Source organism: Typha angustifolia, chromosome 1 (assembly GCF_048772165.1).
Source record: "Typha angustifolia cultivar Huaian chromosome 1, ASM4877216v1, whole genome shotgun sequence".
Taxonomy (NCBI): domain Eukaryota; kingdom Viridiplantae; phylum Streptophyta; class Magnoliopsida; order Poales; family Typhaceae; genus Typha; species Typha angustifolia.
The window spans coordinates 11,060,206-11,086,601 of NC_133239.1; the positions used below are offsets into that span (position 1 = coordinate 11,060,206).

General features: G+C 37.5%; 2 protein-coding genes across 13 annotated transcripts; both read left to right on the forward strand.

The window, feature by feature from the left end:
- The first annotated feature begins 3,219 nt into the window (after positions 1 to 3,219).
- Positions 3,220 to 4,946, forward strand: LOC140767504 (uncharacterized). Its single transcript, XM_073107438.1, has 2 exons — positions 3,220 to 3,318; positions 4,227 to 4,946. Exons 1-2 carry the CDS (start codon positions 3,220 to 3,222, stop codon positions 4,944 to 4,946), a joined length of 819 nt encoding a protein of 272 aa, XP_072963539.1.
- A 1,083-nt stretch (positions 4,947 to 6,029) lies between these two features.
- Positions 6,030 to 26,392, forward strand: LOC140759655 (uncharacterized). Of its 12 annotated transcripts, none has more exons than XR_012104733.1 (6): positions 6,979 to 8,613; positions 8,696 to 8,774; positions 8,864 to 8,976; positions 9,722 to 9,824; positions 16,813 to 24,815; positions 24,971 to 26,392. XR_012104733.1 is itself a non-coding variant. In XM_073097378.1 (4 exons), the coding sequence occupies exons 1-4, from the start codon at positions 7,409 to 7,411 to the stop codon at positions 17,646 to 17,648; spliced, it is 1,017 nt and encodes a 338-aa protein (XP_072953479.1). In that variant the 5' UTR covers positions 6,979 to 7,408; the 3' UTR covers positions 17,649 to 26,392. The 12 variants fall into 12 exon arrangements, 1 of the variants encoding a protein (XP_072953479.1); XR_012104756.1 differs by having other exon boundaries at positions 6,979 to 8,253; XR_012104295.1 differs by lacking the exons at positions 8,864 to 8,976; positions 9,722 to 9,824 and having other exon boundaries at positions 6,979 to 7,456; positions 8,560 to 8,613; positions 16,813 to 24,604; positions 24,670 to 24,815.
- Positions 26,393 to 26,396: the final 4 nt, after the last annotated feature.

Below are 26,396 nucleotides of genomic sequence, written 5' to 3' on the forward strand. Positions count from 1 at the left end.
CTACAGCTAGCTTCCGGCTAACAGCTAGATGAAGACCATTTTACTAGCTTAATCTTATTCTAATTGAATGCTAAGATGAAGGCTTCTTCATTTTGCTGTTGTCTTTGTGTACATATTGCAGCCTATTGTTTAAAATTCTCAAACACTAAAGTCCAATAATCAAGATTAAGCATTCTGACCTGAAAGTGGGATTACTTGTCGATGATAAACCGTGCCATACTCTGGCATGCTCCTTTCTCCTGCTGGTATTTCAGCATCTGAGAATCTATTTTGAGTCACAAATCACTTCTGCTCTGAGTTGGTTGTCCTCGCCTCAGGATGTTAACTAAAATGAGATAATTGTTGTAAGCTGATATCAATCCATCTCTACTCTATTTACATTCTACATGACTGCTGTGTATATTGCAGACCAGAGATTTTTTGACACTCAATTTTAAGGCTTTTTATCTAGTTATAGGTACTTCCATTGCAGCAAAACAAGATAATCGAGCATATGACACTGAATAAACCTTTTCTTCATCTCTACATTGATTTTGTTCAAATAGATCGCCAACTGTATAGTGGACTTCGCAGGTGCTTTCCAGCTTCTGAAAAGAGTCTAATTATCACAATTTTCAGAATATCATTATAGGAGCTAAATGCTTGATTAAAGAGGTAGTGTTTGGTAGTATAGAGCTTGTCATTAAAATTTAAGTTCCCCCGCTTAACCACAAATGCCATTTAACAAAATATAAGTCATCTAACTTCTGTTATTTTCCTGTGAGTTTGTTCAAAGGCTGAATCAGCTCTTTTGGAGGAAGGGAGGTGCGCATCTTATTCCAAATATCTTGACATGTATTGATCTTAAATTATCCCAAGGCACCTTCAAAAGTTGTGCTTCAATTTACTATTGCTATCTTTATATGGCCACATGAGCTTTTCATGAAGGTTTCATGTTTTATGTGCACTTGTGAAAGCAGAATAATTCTTGGTACTTGCAGGAACCTCTCTCAGTATTAGTGGCTGACTTTCCACCAGACAGCTATATCATACAGGAAAAGATCAAGGTTTCTTTTTCGACTGTTATTCCACTAATCAGTTGCTAAGTGTCTCTATTTCATCTTTACTCATAAGCAACTCATTAATGATACAGTTGCTTGTCGAAAATTATGCTTCCTTCAGACGAGCACGGCGAGATGGAAACTGTTTCTATAGAAGTTTCTTTTTTTCCTACCTGGTAAGCTTTTTCTTGATTTTCTCCAAATTTCTTTGGTCCATCATAAAGTGACAATTTTTCTCTGGATCCTTCTAGTATTAGATATTAAATTTTGAGGTATTTAAATAGGAGCAGCTTTATGGAACGCTAGACGGAGATGAGGTCAATCGCCTAGTAGGATGTTTTGAAGAAAGCAAGATGGATTATGTTAATCTTGGATATCAAGAAGACGAGTTTATGACTCGCGCTAGTGTAAGTGCATTTCCCTTTTGTACTTTAGAAGAAAAATTTATTCATTTATGATTTACATCTATAGGTCCATATTATCGTTGGCAATTCTTCTAATTGGTAAATTTTTTTGGTGCATGCTCACTCGTACCGATATGGAAAGTGTGAGTCGTGATTAAGTAAAAGGTTTCTCAATGTTGATGGGAAGTACAAAACTTACCCACCATGTACTAGCGATGCAAACTGACGTACACTTCTGTAAACTTCCTACCACTACCAAGTGAGATGAATTTTGGTGGCATGAGTAGAGAGAGAGAGAGAGAGAGAGAGAGAGAGAGAGAGAGAGAGAGAGAGAGAGAGAGAGAGAGAGAGAGAGAGAGAGAGAGAGAGAGAGAGAGATGATATTGGTAACTTTATAATTAAGATCTTTTCCTTAATAATTCCTAGAAATATCACATGAAATGCTATTTTTAATCTCCAATCATCCCAACTTTCTTTATTTTTTTATTTTCACTTTCTAAGAATATGAAAGGCATTTATAACAATGATGGCGTGCCGTGCTGTGCCACTATCAGCACGGCACGTGATGAGCGGCACGCCCCCCATATGCACACATTTATAATTTTTTTAATAAAACTTTTAAGATATTTAGAGATGTTTTGAAGTTTTCGACATGTCAATTTTTAGTTTTTGGTTTAAATATATGTATTAAAATCTATATTATAGTGTTTTATCTTTAAATAATATTTATAAATAACATATTTATTAAAGATAAAATAACAGTTAAATATAAATATTATTCAACACATAATATGATTGGATATATGAATACATTCGTTAAAATTAATATTAATGATTGAATACTTCATAACATGATTGAATACTCCATAATATAATTGAATATATAATAACATTCAACACATAATATTAGTTTAAAATAATTCAACAATTAAAACTAATATCTAGTTAAACTTAGCATGATAAGGATGATTAAAGACTTCATTTACCTACACAAGAATAACACGAGAATATTACACTTAATACTATTAATATATTTAGAACTTATCCATTGATAGTATTACTCGTTATAACATTTTCCATAGTCTTCATACAAATAAGAATTTTATAATTCGCCTATGATATGATATGAATATTGAATATGCACGGAATTAAAGTTGATTTGATAATGTTTGATAAAGATAGAAAAAAAAAAAGGCTCCACATGCCGTGCTGGACAGCATTCACCCATGTCAGAAATCTAGAATTGCTTTCTTCTACAGCATCTAAGCTGTAACATTTCGAACTTCAACTATTGTTCATCCTTCTATGGATTCCAGAAGAGATAACATTTTTCTTCTCCATGGTATTTGCTTTTCTATTACGAGTAATTTGTCCCTGAATTTTTTCCATTTAATTTATCTAATTTGATGCTCGCTGTTGTTGCCTTCAGGAGCTCTATAACGTGATCTTACAAATTCCAGAAAATAGACCAGAAGACCTAAAGTATGAACTTATACCAACTTTTCCTAGATGTTGACTGCTAGAAGATATTAGAAATATACCGTCATATGTTCTGCAGATGTCTCTGTGCATTATCTTTCCAGTGAGTTCTGCTTAGAAAGGAAAGCACATTTTTCTCTGTAGTTTAGCGCCTGAGGATCGTTGCAAGAAGAATCTGAATGAGAGAATTTCAAATTTGGGTGAGAAACATCAACATACAAAGTTCTCTTTTCCTATTTCTTTTTCTTATATTTCCTGTCTTAATTTCAGTACATCATATGGTTTATTGGCTAGTTATGTCCTCCCTTAGATTGATCACTACCATTGAGATGTGCAAGCACGAAGAGTTTTACAAACCATTTTTGGGCTCGACAGAATATCCATCTATACTTAAGGTTTGTGCTGCCTCTAGATCCCAACTTTCATGTTGTTTGTAATGTAGTATATATCTCATCTTACTCATTGTAGTGATAGTAATGGAATCTTTCTACATTGGATCATCTTTGTTGGAACTTTGTAATATATCTTCATTGATAACTTTCCAGATATTTTTTAGGTGAACTTATAAATATATCTATTTAGACTAGGCTTTATATTGAATATTTGGAGAACATACTTCTCTATCCACTAAATGTTCCTCTTAATATACACAAGTTGGATCTTCTCTTCAAGACCCAATATTTTCCATATCTCAAATATTCATTCAATGGCTAGACAAATATAATTTGTTTCCAATGATTCAACATAAAGCTTCTAATCTATCTATATATGTATATATAAAATAGACTGGATATTTCTATGTTAAATCTTTGCAAAAACCTATCTTGAGGTGAAAAGGTTGAGAGCACTTCTCTCTCTCAATCTTGAGTTTAATTTAATTCTGAGGCACAACTAGTGACTCAAAAGGAATTAAAATCTATTCCAAAGTAGTTTTAACTTCAACATAAATTTTGTAGGACTACAAACTTAATATTAGAACGTTTTTTTAAAGTTCTCACACCTTTCCAACTATTGGTTGTGTTTCGGACTCATAAAAAGGTAATTCAAAGAAGGGAGTCAATTTTTCACCTAAGGATGTGCCTTTTCAGATACTGAGGTGTACTCAGTGTTAAATCTGTTTTTTCAAAGATTAAATAAAGTTTGTAGTCAAGCCCTCATAAAGATCACTTGTAGCTACATACAAGTGATCACTTGTAGATTAAATAAAGTTTTTTCTTTTTCATCAGGTTATGTTATAGTAAGGTAGGGAAGTCTTATCCGATGCTCTTTACTTATCGTCTTTGTTTCTGCTACTTGGGAACAGTTCTGCTGGAAGGAAGTCGTACCATTGGGTGTAGAAGCTGACAATGTGCAAATAATCGCTCTTTCAAATGCATTAGAAATCCCTGTAAAGATAGTTGTTATTGATTCGTCCTCCGATAATTCTGGAGAAGTAAAGTTGAAACACTATGACTTCATCCCTGGATCAGAGTCCACTGCTTTCACAGTTTCAACTCCCCCGGCAAGTGTTGGTGCAGAGAATATTGATACTGGAAGCAGTTCTGTGCCGGCTTCTGATTCTCCTGCTGGCACTTCTGAAGTTAATGTAACTGATATCAGAAGCATTATGCCAGACCCTTCACAGCCTTCTCTTGAGGAAGAGAAGACAAAAGTCGAACCTAACTGTCAACCTCAGGCAGCCAACCCTGGTGAGAGTAGTGGAACAAGCAAGAAAAACATCAGTGAAGAGAATACTGATATTGGAAGCAGCAGTTCTTTTTCAGTGTCTGCTTCTCCAGTTGGCACTTCTGAAGTTAATGTAAGTGAAATTAGCAGCACTACTCTAGATCCTTCACAGCCTTCGCTTGAAGAAAAGAAGACAGTCACAGAATGCAACACACTCGAGTCGAACAATCAACCTCAGGCCGGCAACCCTGCTGAGACTAGCGGAACAAGTAGAACAAATTCTACTACATGTCAAGGAACACCCTTTGTGATATTACTGTATAGACCCGGGCATTATGACATTCTCTACCGCAGGTGACTCTTAAGATATGTAAGAGCTTGGCATTGATTTCAAGTGTCTAGCAGAAAGACTATACTGCCAACTGCCAAAGGAGATAGCATGGAGGCAAGATTCTGTATAGTTGAGTCATTTTTTTTCCTAAACAAATATTATTCTTCTGCATTAATGTGGTTCAATTCTTTTCTGATCCTAATATGCTAACTTTTGTAACTCTTTACTATACACAAATAATATTGTAAGTACGTTATCACCAATTTATCATAGTTGTTAATTCGACAGAAGTGTTTCACGGAGTGAGATTCCTTTAATATTACATGGTACATTATTCCTCCGAATAGTTGTGCAGAAAGATATTAAAAAAAAATGGAAGCACAATTGCATCTTACTCGTGTTGTATATCTTGTAAAAAAAGGAAGCACAATTACAAAATAGATGCTTGTGACTTGCAGTGCATAACGCATGCAGTCAAGATAAATAGTTCAAAAGTTTTGGTTTCAGTTAAAATTTTGGGCTGAAATGAATTGGTTTCGGTCAATTGTGTCAGAAACAAAGAGCCAAAACTAATCTTTAATTTCTATGTGAAAAACTATCATCAACCAAGGATATTCTAGCTATTATGGTATTTAAATTTTTTACTATGTGAATAACTAATCTTTCATTGAATACCAGAGTTATTATGGTATTTAAATTTTTTACTATTATGTAAATTATCAATGAAAAATAAAAAATTTACATAATAGTTCTGGTGCTGTATAATTGAATTTGGTTTGTTTAAACAATTGTCAGACCATTCTTCAAAATATCGTTAAATCTAATTAGTCACTATTAAAAATTAAAATGATATTTAAAATGACCGTTTGTCCGTAGATATTTTAATAATATACAGTTCAAAATAAATAAATAAATAAGGATATTCTAGCTATTATGGTATTTAAATTGAAAGCTCATCAATTAATTAGGGGTATACGTTATACAATATTTTTCCTCTTTTCCCTAATATTTTCTAACGGCTCTACTCCGTATTTTGAATTTCCCCATCTTTTATTAGCTCCAGTCGAGAGCCGATAAATAGGCCCTCTCCTCTCTTCCTTTCGTCTGTTCCCCAGTTCGAATTTCTTTCTTCTTCTTCCTCCCTTTCGTCTATTCCTCATGCAAATTTCTCTCTCTGTTTCTTCCTTTTCATCTGTTCCTCGATCAAATCTCTCTCCCCTTCTCGGCGAGATTATCATCATAGATGGAAGACGACGGCGGTTCGAATGGTGGTGGTGGTGGTGTGGTGGTTGAGGAGGATGAGAAGGATTCTGGTATTCCTCACCCTCTCTCTCTCTCTCTCTCTCTCTCTCTCTCTTAGTCTTGGCCTTAATTGGTTTAGATTTGAAATTAGCTTCCTCCCTTTCGTCTATTCCTCATGCAAATTTCTCTCTCTGTTTCTTCCTTTCATCTGTTCCTCGATCAAATCTCTCTCCCCATCTCCGCGAGATTATCATCATAGATGGAAGACGACGGCGGTTCGAATGGTGGTGGTGGTGATGTGGTGGTTGAGGAGGATGAGAAGGATTCTGGTATTCCTCACCCTCTCTCTCTCTTAGTCTTGGCCTTAATTGTTTTAGATTTGAAATTAGCTTCCTCCCTTTCGTCTATTCCTCATGCAAATTTCTCTCTCTGTTTCTTCCTTTCATCTGTTCCTCGATCAAATCTCTCTCCCCATCTCCGCGAGATTATCATCATAGATGGAAGACGACGGCGGTTCGAATGGTGGTGGTGGTGATGTGGTGGTTGAGGAGGATGAGAAGGATTCTGGTATTCCTCACCCTCTCTCTCTCTTAGTCTTGGCCTTAATTGTTTTAGATTTGAAATTAGCTTCCTCCCTTTCGTCTATTCCTCATGCAAATTTCTCTCTCTGTTTCTTCCTTTCATCTGTTCCTCGATCAAATCTCTCTCCCCATCTCCGCGAGATTATCATCATAGATGGAAGACGACGGCGGTTCGAATGGTGGTGGTGGTGGTGTGGTGGTTGAGGAGGATGAGAAGGATTCTGGTATTCCTCACCCTCTCTCTCTCTCTCTCTCTCTCTCTTAGTCTTGGCCTTAATTGGTTTAGATTTGAAATTAGCTTCCTCCCTTTCGTCTATTCCTCATGCAAATTTCTCTCTCTGTTTCTTCCTTTCATCTGTTCCTCGATCAAATCTCTCTCCCCATCTCCGCGAGATTATCATCATAGATGGAAGACGACGGCGGTTCGAATGGTGGTGGTGGTGATGTGGTGGTTGAGGAGGATGAGAAGGATTCTGGTATTCCTCACCCTCTCTCTCTCTTAGTCTTGGCCTTAATTGTTTTAGATTTGAAATTAGCTTCCTCCCTTTCGTCTATTCCTCATGCAAATTTCTCTCTCTGTTTCTTCCTTTCATCTGTTCCTCGATCAAATCTCTCTCCCCATCTCCGCGAGATTATCATCATAGATGGAAGACGACGGCGGTTCGAATGGTGGTGGTGGTGGTGTGGTGGTTGAGGAGGATGAGAAGGATTCTGGTATTCCTCGCCCTCTCTCTCTCTCTCTCTCTCTCTCTTAGTCTTGGCCTTAATTGGTTTAGATTTGAAATTAGAATTTATTCTACGTTTCTTCGTTATTTATCTTCTCTCCCTATTTCTTGTGATTTGGGTAAAGATGGCTTCTCAACCTTTGTAATTCTTGATCATTTAATTGGTCTTAGGGTTTCGTTTAATCTTCTTAGATTTAATTGATGTTTACGATTTAAACTTGGAATTTCTTGTGTTCGTCGTCCATTCCAATTTGTTATTCTATTATGGCTCTCTCTGCTATTTCCCCAATCCTTTTTCATTTCCTTTTCACCTACAAAGTCTGCACTCCAAGATTCTTAATTGCAAACAATGAAGAGATCGGCGAGGATACCCTTATTCCTGAAGCCTCTCTCTGTCTTGCCATCTCGGTTTTATTAGGGTTAAGATTGCCCCCGCACTTTATGATTTCTGTACTCGTGAATTGGGTTTCAAAAGTTTTGTATCATTGTTTCATTTCCTCGTTATTTTAACCTCAAAGTTAATTAGATAATTGCCCATATATGTCTGCAACGTACAACTGCTATATTTGATGATCTATATAAGGAATACTTTGTAATATCAAGCTCTAATTAAGGCAAACTAGGATGTATTTGATAATTCCCTGTGCAGCATCATTACCTTTTGTTGCAGGTTTAATAAAATTTAAAGCTCTACTCCATTGTAACTCCCTGCTATCCTAATCTTTCTGATAACAATCAGAATTCTAAGTTGTTGGCATGATTGGATTGGCTCTCACTTTCAATTTGGTATTCTTCTATAACTTATTACTGAAATAGTTTTTTCTGCTGTTCTTTACTGAAAATGTGGAAGAGATGAAAGAAATATTCACTCATTTCTATACTAGGTTACTTTTATAAAGTTTCATGGTCTTATAATAGCATTGGTGTTGATCTGATCATCCCTCTAGGCTAGTATTGCTGGTGCAAATAAGAACCCCTATGAGTCTGACAAATTACTTTCTGTATATGTATCGAGGAACTATCTATCTTAATGGTATTCATTGTAGTTTCTTCTATAACTCATCACTGATGTAGTGTTTTAGTGACAATCAGGGAAAAAAAAGTCACACGTCAGCAGTCATTCACCGCATCAGATGTGGAAGAACTGTAGATGCCGTTCATTTCTCTACTAGATTACTTCATAGTTTTTTGGTCTTCTAACAATGGTTGATTTGTTTGTCCCTACTAGGCACGTATTACTGTGGCTGATTTCTACCTGAGGATCAATTTTACCAAAGCCTTAAGAAGGTTACCTCTGCAATGGGCAGGTAGATTTCCTTGAAATATCTCCTTTTGCTCTTAGTATGATTTTATAATAAATTAAGAACTACTGGCTTAAAATGATGTCATTTTGCAGTGTAAAAGACAATCAGGTCCTGTTTCATTATACCCCCCCAGATGCATTTCTCTATTAACTAATAGATCTGCAAATCTGAGCATAACAGACAAGTTAGGCTTTGGAAAGGACAGGTATCATGTTAAGAGGTGTCAAGATCATTGCATTTCTCTTTGTTTCTTCTGTATCTTTAAGTCTTAATAAGAATTTAGATTTTAGGAACAGAGACTAGCTCTTTCTAGCTAGTTGATGAAAATTATTATAAAGAGTTGGGTAATAGCTTTTATTGTGATGCATATATGAAGTGACTTTTATTTCATTGTGAATAAGGATTACTTTCCTAATTGCGAGCTTAAAGCTGCAATTATCATGTTGTTCTGTATCACTTTTAGTGAAAATAAATTAAATAATTCCTTTGATCACTTTTCGGTGCAAAAATAGGAACTCCTATCTGAAAAATTAGTTCCTGCATATATTAATGGAATCCATTCCATTGCAATGCACATTTTGACCAAAGAAAAAGAATGTTGCAATATTTCCTTACTCAAAACGAACATTTGGTTAATTAAGATAGGACAGAAAATTATTGTCTGCCTGTATTCAGTAATAGATAGTGCTTTCATCACAGATTCATATACCACCTTGATCCAGAAGTTTTTTGTGTATTTTTTGGTTCTACATCATAGCTTGTTAGTTGAATCTGCTATTTCCTGTGGTATATTCTGATCAGCATTGAATTATGATCAAAATAGAATCCATAGAGAAGGTATTTGTGCTTGGCTTGTTTAGTATGACCTAATACTGTTTAGATATCCATTGGCTAGGTGGATCAAATATTTAACTATTTATGCTTTTTTTTTTTTTAATAATCTTCTTCAGATTGACGAGATCTAAAGGTTTTTGTGCTTCCCTAGTTCTTTCTTCTTAGAAACAAAGGCTGATTGGGTGAGTTTTGGTTCAAGACTTTTGTCTATAGTATGCGGTATGCCTCTCTCTCTCTCTCTCTCTCTCTCTCTCTCTCTCTCTCTCTCTCTCTCTCTCTCTCCGGCGTCATGTTTGTGTATTTGTGTTGACTTGTTTCAACTTTTCTTTTTGCCATCTTAGGAGAATCTGAATTTTTGTTTTTGGTTTTGATATTGGCATGACAAGTACCATTCTTCTTGTAGGCAATAGCTTTTCCATATTTTGATAAATGGATGAATATTTTTTATCATTATTTTGCCATATCCTCAAGTTTTATTTTGTGATCTCTTTTGGCCCTCACATGGTGGTGGTGCTAATTGCTAAATCTAATCCATGTTGATCATTTATAATCTCTAGATGATCCAACTTCTTCAGTTTTAATTGTAATCATGGATTATTTGTGCAATCTTATCTCCATTGCTATATTACTATATCCTAGCCATCTATCAAATGGTTTGGATATTTTACGGTAGCGTAAATAAATTCTTTTGATGTTGATAGCTAATACCTTACATGTTAATTTCTAACCGTCTAATTTAGCATCTAAAAGTCAAACCTACATCCTTATGCCCTACTGTTTTTTCCTATCATATTAGCTGTATGTTATTTGAAATTACAATTTTATTTGCAAAAGTTTTGTTGTTCTAATATTCTATCTAGCCCATCTTTCCGTTCCATGAGATTTGCATTATCAATATTTCTTGTAAGTATCTTATTTTTGGTCTAATTTAAGCAACAACTATCTAAAAGAACCACTAATCAGTCCTTTTTTACTAGATGATGCTCCTATTATATATATAATTAGTTCAATATCTAAAGTATCTTCATCTTAGTCTTTAATTGGATCGAATATGCTATTTGTCTTTACATTTTAAAATTTGTATCAAACCTTTTTGATTGGACCACATTTTTCAATTATATTACTCGTATATGAGTATGGGAATATAGGATTACTCTTCACTTCTTCCCTTCTCATTATCAAAAGTAATATTTTTCTACCCTCTAGAGTCTAAACTATTTCCGTTGATAATGTAACACTAGGGGTGAAAACGGATCGGATACGGATCGGATAGTGTTCAACCCATATCCGGATCCGTATTTTTAGTTCGGATACGGATTCGGATACGGATATTATAGCAAAATTTAAAACCATATCCTGATTAAACGGATACGGATAGTTTTCGGATAAAAGATCGGATCTTAAACGGATATTAATTAAATTTAAAATAATTATAATATTTTATTTAAATATAATTAACACAAAATTATTAAGAGTTTTACAATAAAAATTTTTTTTGTATGTCAAATATATAAAATTAGAGAAATTAATCTATATAAATAATATATAACGCATTATTAGTAATAATATTAATACTTACTATTTAAATAAGCAAACTAAAAACTGTAAATCATTTAAAAAAATATGCGGATAAACGGATATCCGATATCCGTATCCGAATCCGAAAAATTTATCCGACCCGTATCCGAATCCGTATCCGAATTTTTTTTAAAAAATTCTATCCGTATCCGAATCCGAATCCGAGTCGGATAGAATTTTTTTATCCGAATCCGATCCGAGTCGGGTCGGATAGCGGGTCGGGTCGGAGTTAATCCGACCCGTTTTCACCCCTATGTAACACCCGTTAAAAAATAATAATAATAATAAAAATAATAAAATAAAATAAAATAGCGCACGCGCATGGCGCGTGCACCCTAACCGCAGCGCACGTGCTTGGCGCGTGCGCTGACTCCTTCTTCCCCCTCCCCCACCTCTCGCAGTTAGTTGCGAGAGGTAGGAGAGAAGTGCGCCGGAGTGGAGTTAACTCCACTCCGTTGCCCTCTCCACTTCTTCTCTATTTAATCTCCACTCATCCCCCTCGAGTTTCCTTCTTTTCGGAATTTCCCCTTCTTCGCTTTTCCCTACTCTCTTTTCTCTCCCGAGCCGCCGAAGTTTTCGTCGCGGGCAGCGAGTCACCGGAGCACCGACAGCCAACCAAAATCCCTCACCTCGATCGTCGGGTTAGCCTTCATCCACTCTTTAGTTCAATTTGAAAATAGCCTAATTAACCATGCGTAATTAGGATTTTATTTTCGTCTACTTTCACCGGAGAAATTTGCCAACCGGCGACCTCGGGTCGACCACCCACCGGTTCGGGAAGTTTCCCTGCTTCACCCCCTTGCTGTAGGTACCCAAATTGGGTACCCATGGGGCGCGAGGGAGGCGATGCCATGTCGCCTCCCACCGCCGGGTTTCTTTAGCACCAGCGGCCACCACCGGCGGTGGTGGCCTCACTCATCAACCTCAGCTGACCCACCTCTTCACTTGGAAGAAGTGGGTACTCGAGAAGAGGGCTTCGAGCCCACCTAGCACTGAGTTGAAAACTCCATGGCCGCCGGCCATGGAGTTCCTCAACTCTCACCCTCCGACCACACTAGCCGGATGAAACACCCAAACCTCCAAATACACGTGTAAACCGCGTGGGTAAATCCTCCTACGCGGTACATCACATGACCTGTCAGTACAAGGATTTCACAAGGCACACAACAGCACAATTTCACCATAAATAACTCAACTAAAGGAGTCCGGATACAAGTTCCACAGGCCACAACAAGCCTTCCAAATATACATCCAAAATACTATGTTAAAGTCCAAAAAGATACAACGTCATCATCATACCCTCGCAGGGGCTTAATACAACTAACATACGTACTAAAAAGAAAGAAAGCGGCTACTCCTCGCTACCCGCACCTGCGTCCCCTAGCTCTGAAATAATTCGCCACGAGGGGTGAGCTTACAGCCCAGCGAGTAGGATCCATACAATCTAAAATAATGACATCACAGGTGTATATCCAATGTATGCCTATATTTGCTAACTATAACGACATGCTTATTAAAATGACTTACCATAATTTACTAAGTCAATGCAGTTGATAAAGATTACCAATCACTATCTTGGAACATGCTAGTTCCTAAACATATTATGATAAGTTCACACAAATATAAAGTTTGAGACAATCTCTTATTCGTACACATCTCAATCATAGGTTTACATGTTATGCATAGCAATAAAATAGCAGTTTAGTCATCTCATGTCTACCAAAACAATAATCATACTTATCATCGCTCACCGAGCTATTCACCACACAGGGTAAATACTCTTACGAAACAATCATCCATCATCACATACATCGAGGGGGGATATATACACATCTAGGGGTAATGTCACCTACACGTGTATGGTGACACTACATGTGACCGGTTGTCTGTGGCCATCAGACTCAGGACCCCGGTCGTAAGCCCATATCTCACTCTCTCTAAATCATCACCGCCCTCGGCGGGAGAATCGGGAGCCCTCGGCTCATCAACAGACGCCTTAACCCTGCGTCGTCGGGTACCGCTAGAGTTATATCCCCGCCTCACAATCATGTTCTTCTATCATCATAATCTAGTCCTAACTATGCAGTATAATTACCTGAATGCCACACAGGCTTCCCGACCTCAGGTGTAGGCCGCTAATAGTATAAACATATATGATACACTCTGCCCTTAACCCTGGGCTGAGTGAGTAGGGGTACTGCCTAGTCAGAATTCGACTACTAATGATAGGTGGAAGTGGTGCAGTATTTATGCGTGTATAAAGCATGTTATAGTCATCATGATCATTACAGTCCATATTCACAGCAATCATACATCTATGCAACGGTATACCATATAGGACACATGTAAAGCATTATCATACACATTAACATTCTCATGATACTATGATGAACAGGTTATAAATAACTACATATGCAAAAGATATAACAGGGAGTACCAACTGCATGCATTAATACTGACATTTCCTACTGTATCATGTTATTCTAGATTTGTATAACTCTACTCGCCTGGGGGGTCTCCACGGTATGGTAAAACTTGTCAGTTAGTCCAGGATCCCAAAATCTTCCTCACGCGGTATCAATCCTATTAATTCACGCAAGTAAAGTCATTAGCGAACTAATAAAATTAATTATCTTATTAGCACATTTATGTTTGGTACGAGTCAAGGGCATCCTAGGAATCTTGTATTATCCCAAAATTAAGGATCAAGCTAATCAAATTAGGTGAAAATAGTAAACAGGGTTATAGGGTTCAAATGGCCCCAAATGGGCTAGGCTAGAGGCAAAAGGGGGTAGGCCCAAACCCAACCCACAAGCAATAAGGCCTTGGTGGGCTGGGGGCCCAGCCACAGCCCACCAAGGTTGGAATAGTGGGCTGCAGACTGCAGCCCACTCCACAATGGGCTAATGGGCTAATGGGCTGCAGTCTGCAGTCCACCCGGATCTAAGGCTGGGTGGGCTACGGCCTGCAGCCCACCCGAGTCTTGGTGGGCTGCGGCCCGCAGCCCACCCCAACTAGGCTGGTGGGCTGTGGTCTGTAGCCCACCCCAAAGGATTAGTGGGCTGCAGTGGTCTGCAGCCCACTAAGGGGGGAAAATGGGTGGGGTTTAACCCCCCCCCCCCCACCCCTCCACCTCATCTCCTTCCACCACCGATGGAAGGAGGGTGAGGCGGAGGGAAGCGCCCACGAGGCTGCGGGGACGCGGGGCTGCGGCGGCGCAGCACAGGGGCGGCGGCGGCAAGGGTCCGGCACAGCACGAGGCCGAGGAGGGGAAGGAGAAAGGGAAGAAAGGAAGGAGGTTTACCGGAGGGGGGTCGGCGAGTCGGTGGCTTCGGCGGCTGTCGGCAACCACGAGGGAGAGAGAGAGAAGAAAGGAGGCTGCGGTGAGGGAAGGAAGAGATAAGGGAGATGGGGGGAGGGTGGCGTGCACGGCAAGGAAGGGAAGAGAAGAAGAAAAGAAAAGAGGGAGGGTGGCAGGCCGACGCACGTGCTCGGCACGTGCGTCGGTCAGGAATTTTTTTTTTTTAAAATTGGGGTGTTACACCGGAGGTTCTGTCCACCCCTTCGCCCAAGTCGACCTAGTCAACTTGGGGAGAAGTTGGAGCCGGGGGGGGAGGGGGGGCTGCCGGTGACGAGGATCACCGGCAACAACACCCCTCTCCTCTGTTTCTCCTTCTTTGTCAAGGAGACGAGGAGAGGGTGGAGGTTGGGCCCCCCACCGCTTTCTCTCTATGGGTTGTGGCATGGGCTGCGTTGCAACCGAAGTTCACAGTCCCCTCTTCTCTAAGGTCTCGGTGGACTGGGCTTTGGAGCCCAGTCCACCATCTCACCCTGCTAGACTGGGCTCTTGAGCCCAGTCCATTACCTCTGGTCCAGTGGGTTGCAGGTAGGTCTGTAGCCCACTCTCCCTCTCTCACTCACTTAATTTGCTGGGCCTTGAGCCCAGCCCAACCTTTAACATTTTAACCCTAGACTAATTAATTTTGAGTCTGTTATTTTTCTTAAATTCTATTAGCTACCTAAATTGTAATTATTATAATTTTCTCAACCATGTTATTAATAAAATTAGGAACTATACAAAATCAAAATAGGTATTTGAATTTATTAGTCTTCTCAATTATCTTCACATTTACAATGTGAACGGCTCTAATGACCATTATTATTAAATAATATCTCAAACCTAGAGATTCAAACTTAAATATACACAACAAAATGATTAGATTCAGCATTGTGCGGGAAGGATCTTGAAATTCAAGAAGAGCCGACTGATTAGGGAGTAAGACGGATTCCAGAAATACATCAGGCGAGTAGAATTCTATAATAGTCTTTAAAAATGTCATAGCATATGTCATATCTTACCTGTGATAATTAAATGTCGTTTTCTTACTTATGAAACTTATATGACATCTCATATTTGCATTTAATTACATGTCAATTCTTACTTGTATTATTTATCACTTAATGCGCATGTATGATAGACTCTATGCTTGTTTATAATATCTGTTATTGTGATGATTATGTTAAATAAATAATAGAGGTCATGGCACCACGTGCACGTATCACTATTAGTCAAGTCCCAGTTAGGCAGTGCCATTTTACCTACTCAACCCGGGGTTAGGGGTATATTATATAGTATTATATTAGCGGCTCACATCTGAGGTCGGTAGCAGGTGGAGCATTCAGGTGATTACATTGTCCTAGTTGGAGACTTGACTAGTATGATATTAGAAAAGATGATTGAGAGGTAGGGATTGTAGTTCTAGCGGTATCCGAGGACGCAGGGTCAGGGCGTCTATTGAGCTGTGTGCTCTTATCAGCCGTATGTGATGATTTCGCTCTGTGCGATGATTACTAGAACGGTGTTGATGGGCCTACGACCGGGGTCCTTAGTCTGATGGCCACAGACAACCGGTCATATGCAGCATCGCCAGGCATGTATGGACGATAATACCGCTAGTTGACTAGTCCCCCTCGATTTTTTTTATGATGCTTTGTGAGATATGTTATTATGACTCGACTCCTGTGTGGATTTCTATGTAAAATAAGCTATAGTGATAGAAGCTATTAAAAGTCATAATGTACATTTTTCCCTGACATGTTATGAGTTGCATTTTTTTTACTTATCATGTAATATTCTTAGATTATTATTAGATTTTACTTGCTGGGCCCCGTGCTCACCGCCATTTTTGGTGGAAATATTTCAGAGATTATTATAGAGGATGCGGATATCGAGGAGTAGCAGATTTATTTCTTATTTTTAGCATTTGTTTATTCTATTATTTCGGTTGGACTTAGCCCTTGCGAGGGTATTTATGTTTTAGCAAATTTGTGATGGACTTGTATTCCTAGAGGTTTGTTGAGAGGCCTGTGATTCAGGATTATTTGTTGGATTATTATGGTATTTTTTGACTTATTCAGATACTTGGTGAGATTATTTCACTGACCGATCACGTGGGAATCACGTGGACATACTCCACGTGAGGAACACGTGAATTTTTGAAAGTGGGTGTTACAACTTGGTATCAGAGCATAGGAAGTTTAAAGACCATGATAGTTTTGGACATAAGAATGTTAGAGACATGTAGGTGTAATTTTGAAAATTTTAAATAAATTATCTTGAACTTAACAGGAATGTCGCCTAAACGCACTAGATCGATCCATGCGACTGTTTCTGAGGGAGCTTCTGCTCCAGTTGATGAGCCGACCGTTGATGCTTCAGCCAGCAGCGTAGAGGCCCTCGGGCGTTTGGTCAGACAGCAGGAGAGGTTCATTGAGGAACTAATTCACGAACGCACGACGGCGGCCAGGACAAACCCGCTGAGTGGATCATCTGAGCATCTCACTATAACCGATCAAGCTGGAGGGGGGTCTTTATGGCCACTAAACCGGTTTATGCAACTAAATCCTCCGGTATTTAGTGGCACGACTGATCCCATGGAGGCGAACCGGTGGCTTATGGACGTGAAGAAGATCCTGACTGCTTTCAGATGTCCAGAGGATCAGCAGGTGACCTTCGCCACTTTTCTTCTTCGTGGGGAAGCGGAAGAGTGGTGGAAGGCTACTAAGCGCTTGATGCCAAATCGGCCTATGAGAGAGTACATCACATGGAAGGCGTTCACTGATGCCTTCGACCAGAAATACTTTCCAGCATCCCTCCTAGTTGAGCTGACACGGGAGTTTACCCAGTTAAAACAGGGGAATATGACTGTAGCTCAGTACGAGGAAAGGTTTAATACCTTGTCCCGCTTTTGCCCTAGAGTTGTACCAGATGATGCTGCTAGAGCTGAGCAATTCAAGATGGGGCTACGGATTGAGATTCGTAAACAGGTGAACATGGCAAGGAACCTGACTTATGCGGAGCTAGTGGAGAACGCAGGGATAGCCGAGAGAGATCTACTAGAGGAGTATTCTCAGCGGCAGGAGCGAGTGGCCAGACGTCCAGGTCGCTTGGATGGGCATCCATGAGGAGGTGGTTCGAGTTGGAGTGGACCCTCTGGATCTTATCGACCGAGGTTTCACCCCTATGCTGGTGGTGCCAGTTCTGGTGCAGCTCTGAGCAGATCCAGCTCACAGAGTTCGGGCAGACCTAGTAAGGCATCACCTTCTGTCAGCACCGGGAGGCCAGTAGCGGTTTCAGACAGCACTAGTAGCGGAGGATCTACTCGACGGCCTACCTTAGAGGAAAGAACTTGCTATTCATGTGGTCGGAAAGGACATCTATCTTGGGATTGTCCTGGTACTCAGGAGGTGACCTGTCATCATTGTGGACAGGCTGGACATATTCGACCCCGTTGTCCTCTGTTAGCTGGTGGGTCAGTCACTACCACTACGCCAGCTATTTCCGGAGCCTCAGGAGCTAGTACTACTGCGAGTAGAGGACGTGGCGGGCCGCGATCCAGGACCTCTAACAGGGGTAGAGGCAGACGTACTGGACGAGTATTTGCCATGACGGAGCAGGATGCGGAGGCATCTAATGATGTGGCGACAGGTAACAATTAAAATATATATTTTTTTAGAATTTATAATTTCTGCTTAAATAGAAGTTCAATTGTTCCTTATTTCCTTCTAATAATAGGAAATGATGTCATAATTATTACAAACTTAATAGAAGAAGTTTTGTTTATAACTATTTATACAATGACAGGCACTATGACATTATTTTCTCATACTGTTAAGATTTTATTCGATCCTGGGGCTACACATTCTTTCATTTCTACCTCATTTCTGAGATATGCTGATATGACCCCAGAGCCTCTTGATGAACCTTTGTTCATAGCTACCCCGATGGGTGATTCTTTGGAGATTCGTCAAATTTATAGTTCTTGCATTCTGACTTTTGGCGAATGGGAATTTAAGGCAGACCTTTTACCCCTTGAGATGCATGATTTTGACTTGATTTTGGGTGAATGCATGCCTTTTCTTTCATGCCTCAGCATGAGCAAATGCAAGATTAACAGTGCATGTTTGTAGACAGACACCCATATATTCATTTTTGTGTAAGATCATGCTTGCATACATGCAAATGCTTAAATTAATCCACTTGCTAGTTCATGTGTTCATTAGCTTATGATTGAGCGTGCAAGTTTCTCTGTATGTATGTGTGTCTTTCCTTTCATGCCTCAGCATGAGTGAATGCAAGATTAACAGTGCATGTTTGTAGACAAATACTATATATTCATTCTTGTGTGAGATCATGCTTGCATACATGCAAATGCTTAAGTTAATCCACTTGCTAGTTCATGTGTGCATTAGCTTATAATTGAGTGTGCAAGTTCTCTGTATGACGGTCTATCTGTGAGTATTTAAGTTTACTCATTCGCAAGCCACGTAGAGAATAGGTGTACATTTTTATTGCACGACTCTTTTATACATGTGCAAGCATGTGCATGAGCCTATTGTCGTTCTGTGTGTAAAATAAGTGTACAAAATATTTTTTCATGTTGTCATGTGCATGCATGAGCCAAATAATTTTAATATTGTGCTTGTGGCTCTTCTTTTTTATGTTTAAGTTGTTGATAGTGGTGTCCGTAGTAGTGGTTGTTGGTGATATTTATTTTTTGAATTTCGATGTTGGTAACTTTATAGTAATTGTGGTGACGATAGTTGTTTGTTTATATTATTTTAGTGTTTGTGGTAATGTTTACTATCATTTGCTTATATATTAATGATAAATAGTAGTTATCTTTGCATTGGTGGTTGATTTTGTTATTGTGTTTATTATTGCTCTGATGATGGTGGTGCTTAAATGATGGTAGTTGTTGATGACTTGATGATGATGTTGTTGTTCTTGTCGATGTGTTATAGTGATGGTGATGATTTGAGTAATTAAAATATAGTCCTTGGTTATGTTGATATAGTTGTTAGGGATGTAGTATATAGTTAGGTGATTCCTTTTTTGATGATGTTTTTATATTTAATGATATTAGTGTTACCTTACAATGTTGGTAGTGGTGGTGAAAAATGATGATGGTGTGTTTGTTATATTTTTTTGTGTTTATTCTATTCATTTTGTGGTATTGTGATAGTTTTATCATTCTTTATTTCTCTTCTGTGTTATTGCTAATGTTGTTTCGTTGATATTTTCATGTAATGATGGTTGAGGTGTTGTATTAAGACTGGTGACCTGTTAGTAGTGATGTTATTGTTGTTGATAGTGATGTCAGTAGTACTGGTTGTTGGTGAATTTTGTTTTTCGAATTCTAATATTGGTAACTTTATAGTGGTTGTGATGACAACAGTTGTTTGTTCCTATTATTTTAGTGTTTGTGGTGATGTTTATTGTTATTTACTTATAATTGTAATGATAATTGTTGTCAGAACCAGAAACAAAATAAAATTAAAAAAAAAATTTAGGGGTTGAGAGAGGAGGGTGCACGTGCAGATCACGTGCAGCATCTCTGCCTCTCTGCTCTTCCTCTCCAGCACGCAACGAGGCGCAGAGAGAGAAATCACGCCTAATCCGGATCAGATTAGGTTTAGATTTCTCTTCTAATCTATAAATTAAAACCCTAATCTCTTCTCTCTCTCTCTGCTTAACCATCTTAGCCCTCTTCTCTCTCTTCTTCCTCCCCTCTTTCGCTTCCTTCTTCCTCACCGTCGGAGTCGCCGCTATGGGATCAGCCCGTCGGAGCGTCGCCGGAGCCATCAGAGATCACCACGCGACTCGTTGGTAAGCCTTCTCCTACCCAGAAATTTTAATTAAAGTTTAATAGAGTTTAGCGAAATTACCTAAATTGGGGATTTCGGCTTTGCCGGCAGCTTCGGGCTGCTGCTGCTTGTGCTTGAGATCTCCAAGTCGTCAGCCTTTTGTCATGGATGTCTTCTGGATGAGCCCTCATGGCTCCAGTCGATGTTGGCCCCGACGTCGGTCGTCGGTGGTGGGTCAATCCATTATTTTGGCTGGGCCTTAGCCCAGCCCAATTGGCTCATTTTTAAGAATAGGCCGGGCTAGCATTAGCTCAGCCCAATCCAATAGGTGAATTTAAACCCATTTTAGTAATTTATGGTTTTTTAAATTTTAAAAATAGTGTTATTATTCACATTAAAATTTTAATTATTATTTATTATTTAAGGTGGTGATTTTTAGTACGTGAGCTAGAGATTTAAGATTTCGGTTGTTTTGCCTAGACTCAGGTGAGTGGTTCACTCACATATTTATTTTGTTGTATTTCGTATTTTTGTTGGACCATGTAAATTTTTTGTATGCAATTTATTTATTTCACCCTTATATGTAAAAATTAAATTGTTGCAATTTTTGTGTGAAAATCTATTTATTTCATCCGTACGTGTGAAAATTTAAATTATTTTATTTTCTATGTGCATTTAATTATTATATTTAGTGCAAATATTGAAATTTGTGAAAAGAAAAATAAGACTAGTATTGATACGACTTAGAGAACAGTCCCGGTATAAATCGTTTGCGATTTTTCGTGGTGACTCTAGTCTATCCTGAAGTTCAGGAGAAAGCCCTAAATTAAATCACTGCGGTGACTTTCTTAGGTGACTCTGGCGGGGTTAGAGAACAGTCCTACGATGAATGAGAAAATTTCCTAGGTGACTCTAACTTCTCCCAATGGTTAGAGAAAAAGACAGAGTGTGTTGATCACAGGGTGATACCCTCTGATGACCCTAACCGGATCAGCTATGAAGAAAAGTCCCGAACGTCATCTCGAGGTGACTTCTAGTTGATGTGGATCCACAGGGTTTAGACCCATTGAGACATATGATAGTATAAATATCAAAAGATGTTAATATGTTGAAAACGTGCAAGGTTACAAGTTGTGACATCTCTCTATTGTTATCATTGTTATTATTTAGAGAGCATTGCATATTGTTATGGATATTGTTGTTTTTAGTTTAATTTATTCAGCATTAATATAATTTAAAATTTATTTGATTTTCGAGTGGATTTCACTCACTGAGCTATAGTTGTTGGCTCATGGGTTTCTATTGTTTTTGTATTTGTTTATTTATTTCAGGTAATAGTCAGCGGGGCGACTGAGCGAGATATACCCGGACTCCACCTCCACTTAGGATTCACCTATTTACCCTTCCGCTCTTTTAGATTTTATGCTTTAGATTAAAAGTTTTATTTATTTAGTTTAAAGACTCAAAAACATTAACATTGTTTTATTTTATTGCAATTAGTTATAAAATTTAATAAAGCACTTTCTCATTTTATTTATTTATTTTGCCATCATACACGTAGAGAGTATTAATAAGGCTTCGTGCATCTCAAGCATATTGAGATGCATGGTCGGTCATGATTCCTATTTTGGGTTGTGACAATTGTGGTTATGTTTGCACTAGTGTTTGATTCTGTTATCATTATGTTTATTGTTGCTCTAATGATGGTGGTGCACAAATGGTGGTGGTTGTTGATGACTTGATGGTGATGTTATTATTCTTGTAGATGTGTTAGTAGTGGTGATGGTTTGAGTAATTCAAATGTATTCCTTGGTTATATTGATGTAGTCATCATGTAGTAATTTATATAGTTAGATATTTCCTTTTTTGGTGATTCCTTTTTTGATGATGTGTTGGTAGTGGCGGTGAAAAATGATGATGATGGTGTGTTAATTATATATATTTTTGGTTTATTCTATTCATTTTGTGGTATTGTGATAGTTTTGTCATTCTTTATTTCTCTTCTGTGTTATTTGCTAATGTTGTTTTGTTGATATTTTCATGTAATGATGGTTGAGGTGTTGTATTCAGACTAGTGACCTGTTAGTGGTGATGTTATTGTTGTTGATAGTGGTGTTAGTAGTACTGGTTGTTGGTGAATTTTGTTTTTTGAATTCTAATATTGGTAACTTTATCGTGGTTGTGATGACAATAATTGTTTGTTCCTATTATTTTAGTATTTGTGGTAATGTTTATTGTTATTTGCTTATATATTAATGATAATAATGGTTGTGTTTGCACTAGTGTTTGATTCTATTATCATTATGTTTATTGTTGCTCTAATGGTGGTGGTTGTTGATGACTTGATGGTGATGTTATTATTCTTGTAGATGTGTTAGTGGTGGTGATGATGGTTTGAGTAATTAAAATATATTCCTTAGTTATATTGATGTAGTCATTGAGGATGTAGTAATTTATATAGTTAGATACTTAGATGTTTCCTTTTTTGGTGATTCCTTTTTTGATGATGTGTTGGTAGTGGTAGTGAAAAATGATGATGATGGTGTGTTAATTATGTTTTTTTTGTGTTTATTCTATTCATTTTGTGATATTGTGATAATTTTGTCATTCTTAATTTCTCTTATGTGTTATTGCTGATGTTGTTTCATTGATATGTGTAATGTTGGTTGAGGTGTTGTATTCAAACTGGTGACTTGTTAGTGGTGATGTTATTGTTGTTGGTAGTAATGTCAGTAGTAGTGGTTGTTGGTGAATTTTGTTTTTCAAATTCTAATGTTGGTAACTTGATAGTAGTTGTGGTAACAGCAGTTTTTTGTTCCTATTATTTTAGTGTTTGTGGTGATGTTTATTGTTTTATGTTTATATATTAATGATAATAGTGGTTATCTTTGCATTGGTGGTTAATTCTGTTAACATTGTGTTTATTATTGCTTTGATTATGGTGGTGCTTAAATGTGGTGGTTATTGATGACTTGATGATAATGTTGTTCTTGCACTATTTTAATGGACTTATGTTGTGATTATTTTTATTGTTATTGTAATGATGCCAGTGTTAGTAGTGGTGATTGTTGCTAATGATACTATTGTTGCTTTTATCGATTTATTGGTATTGGCGATGATCTTAGTGGTAGATGTGTAGTCTTTTTGGTTTTGCTAATTCTATGGTGATGTTAATGGTTTACAAGATAGTAGGTGATTGTCGTTAAGGGTGATGTTTCTATTTTGGTAAAGATATTATTGTTTTTGTTTTGTTAATGGTGATAAATAGTATCATTAGTAGTTTGGGTCTATGGTTGTTTGTTTTCTTAATTTCAGAATGATAGAGATAATTATGGCCATGGTGGAAATAGTGGTTTTCTTATTTCTAAATATTGTCTTATATGTTATTCTTATCATTGGAAATGTTGATGTTTATTTGATAGTTGTGGTATTGGTGCCGTAGATGACAGTGATAATACTGATTTATGGAGGTTGTAAAGTGAAATTAGTAGAAATGGTTATGGATCTTTTCAGTGTTGTTGATGTCAAAGATTGTTGATGTCAAAGATTTTTTGTAGACTTGAGATTAGAATACTAGAGATGTGGTAATGGTTTTCTTTTATGCTAACTTTTTATTCTCTTTGATTCTCATTGATAGTTTGTAATTCTAAATGGTTTGTATTAATGATTTTAATTTTTGTATTACTTTTTCTTTGGGAGTGACAACTGGCAATCAACCAACGATGCCAAGTTGTTAATATTGACAACAAGGAAAGAGTTCATCACTCAAGCTGACTAATGGTTTGTATTAATGATTTTAATTTTTGTATTACTTTTCCTTTGGGGGTGACAACTGGCAATCAACCAACGATGCCAAGTTGTTAATATTGACAACAAGGAAAGACTTCATCACTCAAGCTGACTAATGGTTTGTATTAATGATTTTAATTTTTGTATTACTTTTTCTTTGGGGGTGACAACTGGCAATCAACCAACGATGCCAAGTTATTAATATTGACAACAAGAAAAGACTTCATCACCCAAGCTGACTGAGAGGTAATCGTATAACTTGTGATAGTGGTTTTATTATTTAATTTGCTATCTAATATGTTATTGTGCAGTAGTTAACTTCACCGGGTAAGATTGTCTCAGCAATTATTTTAGCATTTCTTAGAGGGTGACAACCGGCAAACAACCAATGACGCCAAGTTGTTAATGTTGACAACAAAACCAATGACGCCAAGTTGTTAATGTTGACAACAAAGAAAGACTTCATCACTCAAGTTGACTGGGAGGTAATTGTAGAACTTATGACAGTATTTTTATTATTTAATTTGCTATCTAATATGTTATTATGCAGTAATTGACTTCATCAGGTGAAATTCTCAAGTACTTTAGTGTCAAGTATCAATATCAGCAATTATTTTAGCAAGGTTGTCAAGAGAAAGAGTTACATAACATGCGGGGGATGATCTCATTAGTCAAGGTTGATTGAGGCTTTGGGAGGTAACCATAATTCTATTGGTGTTTTTTTTTTTGTATTGGCTTTCTTCACCATGTAATAAATGATTTCATTTGGTAAAATTGTCCATGATTAGCCTATCAACAGTAGTACTGATCTCACCAAATACAGATGTTATCTTAACAAGTGTCGTTTTCAGTAGCAGGATATGACTTCACCGGGTAAAGTTTATCCAATACTTCAGTGGCTGTCAAAATCAGAGATGGACTTTGTCAAACTAGTTTCTCAGGTAAAAAGGTTTCTACCTCTAAATGTGAATGTCAAGTAAGAACGTTCTCAAAAATTGCAGGATGACTCATAAAAAGAAGGCTGATTGAGTGGTAATCATTGAATTTACAATAGTATTCATTTCTCTTTTATATGTTAAAATATATCAGATAATCTCACTAAGCATGACTCTTGAGTTGTTCAGCGTTGATTAACAGCAGAGGTTGACTTCATTATTAATAGCAGGGTATAAAGATTCATGAAACACGGCTGATTGAGAGGTGATTTTTTAATTGTTTCTAATGATTTATTCTTCTGTTTTTCTTTTATAGTTAAAACATATTAAATGATCTCGGTAGAAAGGGTGAAGCCTACAAGCAAGGATGTTACATAAAAGAGTTCATTTTAACAAAGGAATAACTTCATAGGTTGTCTAATAAACAGGTATACTAAAATTGTTTTCAGTGATTTTAATACTTTAGTTTTCTCTATAGTATGTTAAAAAATTTAAATTGTACAAAATGACTTTAGTAGGAAAATTGTCAAATTATTGAAAGTCTATCAAGAGAAGAGGTAGAATTTATAAGGTAATCATAAAATCTTATCATGTACACACTATTGAATAGATTCACACTCTGCTATATACACTCAAAATTGAACTCGCATATGTGCAAGCTACACATGCATATACCAAACGACACGTGAGAAATGCTAATTAGTGTTGGTGATTATGGCTATATTGTGGTATATAGAGGTTGTGGTGATGATATTCATGTGTTGGGGATAGTGATGTTGTTCTATTAGTGGCGACGATAGTGATAGCAGTGGTTGTGGTGGTGTGGTGTTGGTGATAATATGGCAATAATAGATACGTTGTGGTGGTGTGGTGTTGATGATAGTGTGGCAATAATAGCTACGTTGTGGTGGTGTGGTGTTGGTGATAGTGTGGCAATTATAGCTACGTCAATGATGGCGATGACAGCCATCGTGTGGCAGCAGTGAATATAGTGGTATAGCTCTTTGTTGTCCTTATATATATTGATTGTCATGGTGATAGTTAATCAGTTATTATATTTATTATTACTGTTGTTATTATGTTTGTTGATGATTATGGTTGCTTATTTTATTGCTATTGTTTTTATTGTTGATATGTTCTTATTATTTCTTTATTGATTGGTGTTGTAGTTGCAGATTTTCTTATTACTACATGATTATGGTATTGGCGTAGTGGTAGTCATGTGGTGGTGATAGCATGGTTTGAGGGCTGTGGTTTCTTTTTTTTTTTGTTTTGTTTTGTTATGGCAGCTAATGTTATAGGCTTATGTTTATTACTGTTTTCGTTATAATTTCTTGTTATG

Bases quoted from the DNA above. Each gene is read 5' to 3' on its own strand.
- LOC140759655 (XM_073097378.1), top strand. From the start codon at position 7,409: ATGGTGGTGGTGGTGGTGTGGTGGTTGAGGAGGATGAGAAGGATTCTG. The intron at 8,614-8,695 runs GTAGATGCCGTT...TGTCCCTACTAG, and splicing joins GCATCAGATGTGGAAGAACT to GCACGTATTACTGTGGCTGA. The intron at 8,775-16,812 runs GTAGATTTCCTT...TGAACTTAACAG, and splicing joins GTTACCTCTGCAATGGGCAG to GAATGTCGCCTAAACGCACT.
- LOC140767504 (XM_073107438.1), top strand. From the start codon at position 3,220: ATGTCCTCCCTTAGATTGATCACTACCATTGAGATGTGCAAGCACGAA. The intron at 3,319-4,226 runs GTTTGTGCTGCC...ACTTGGGAACAG, and splicing joins AATATCCATCTATACTTAAG to TTCTGCTGGAAGGAAGTCGT.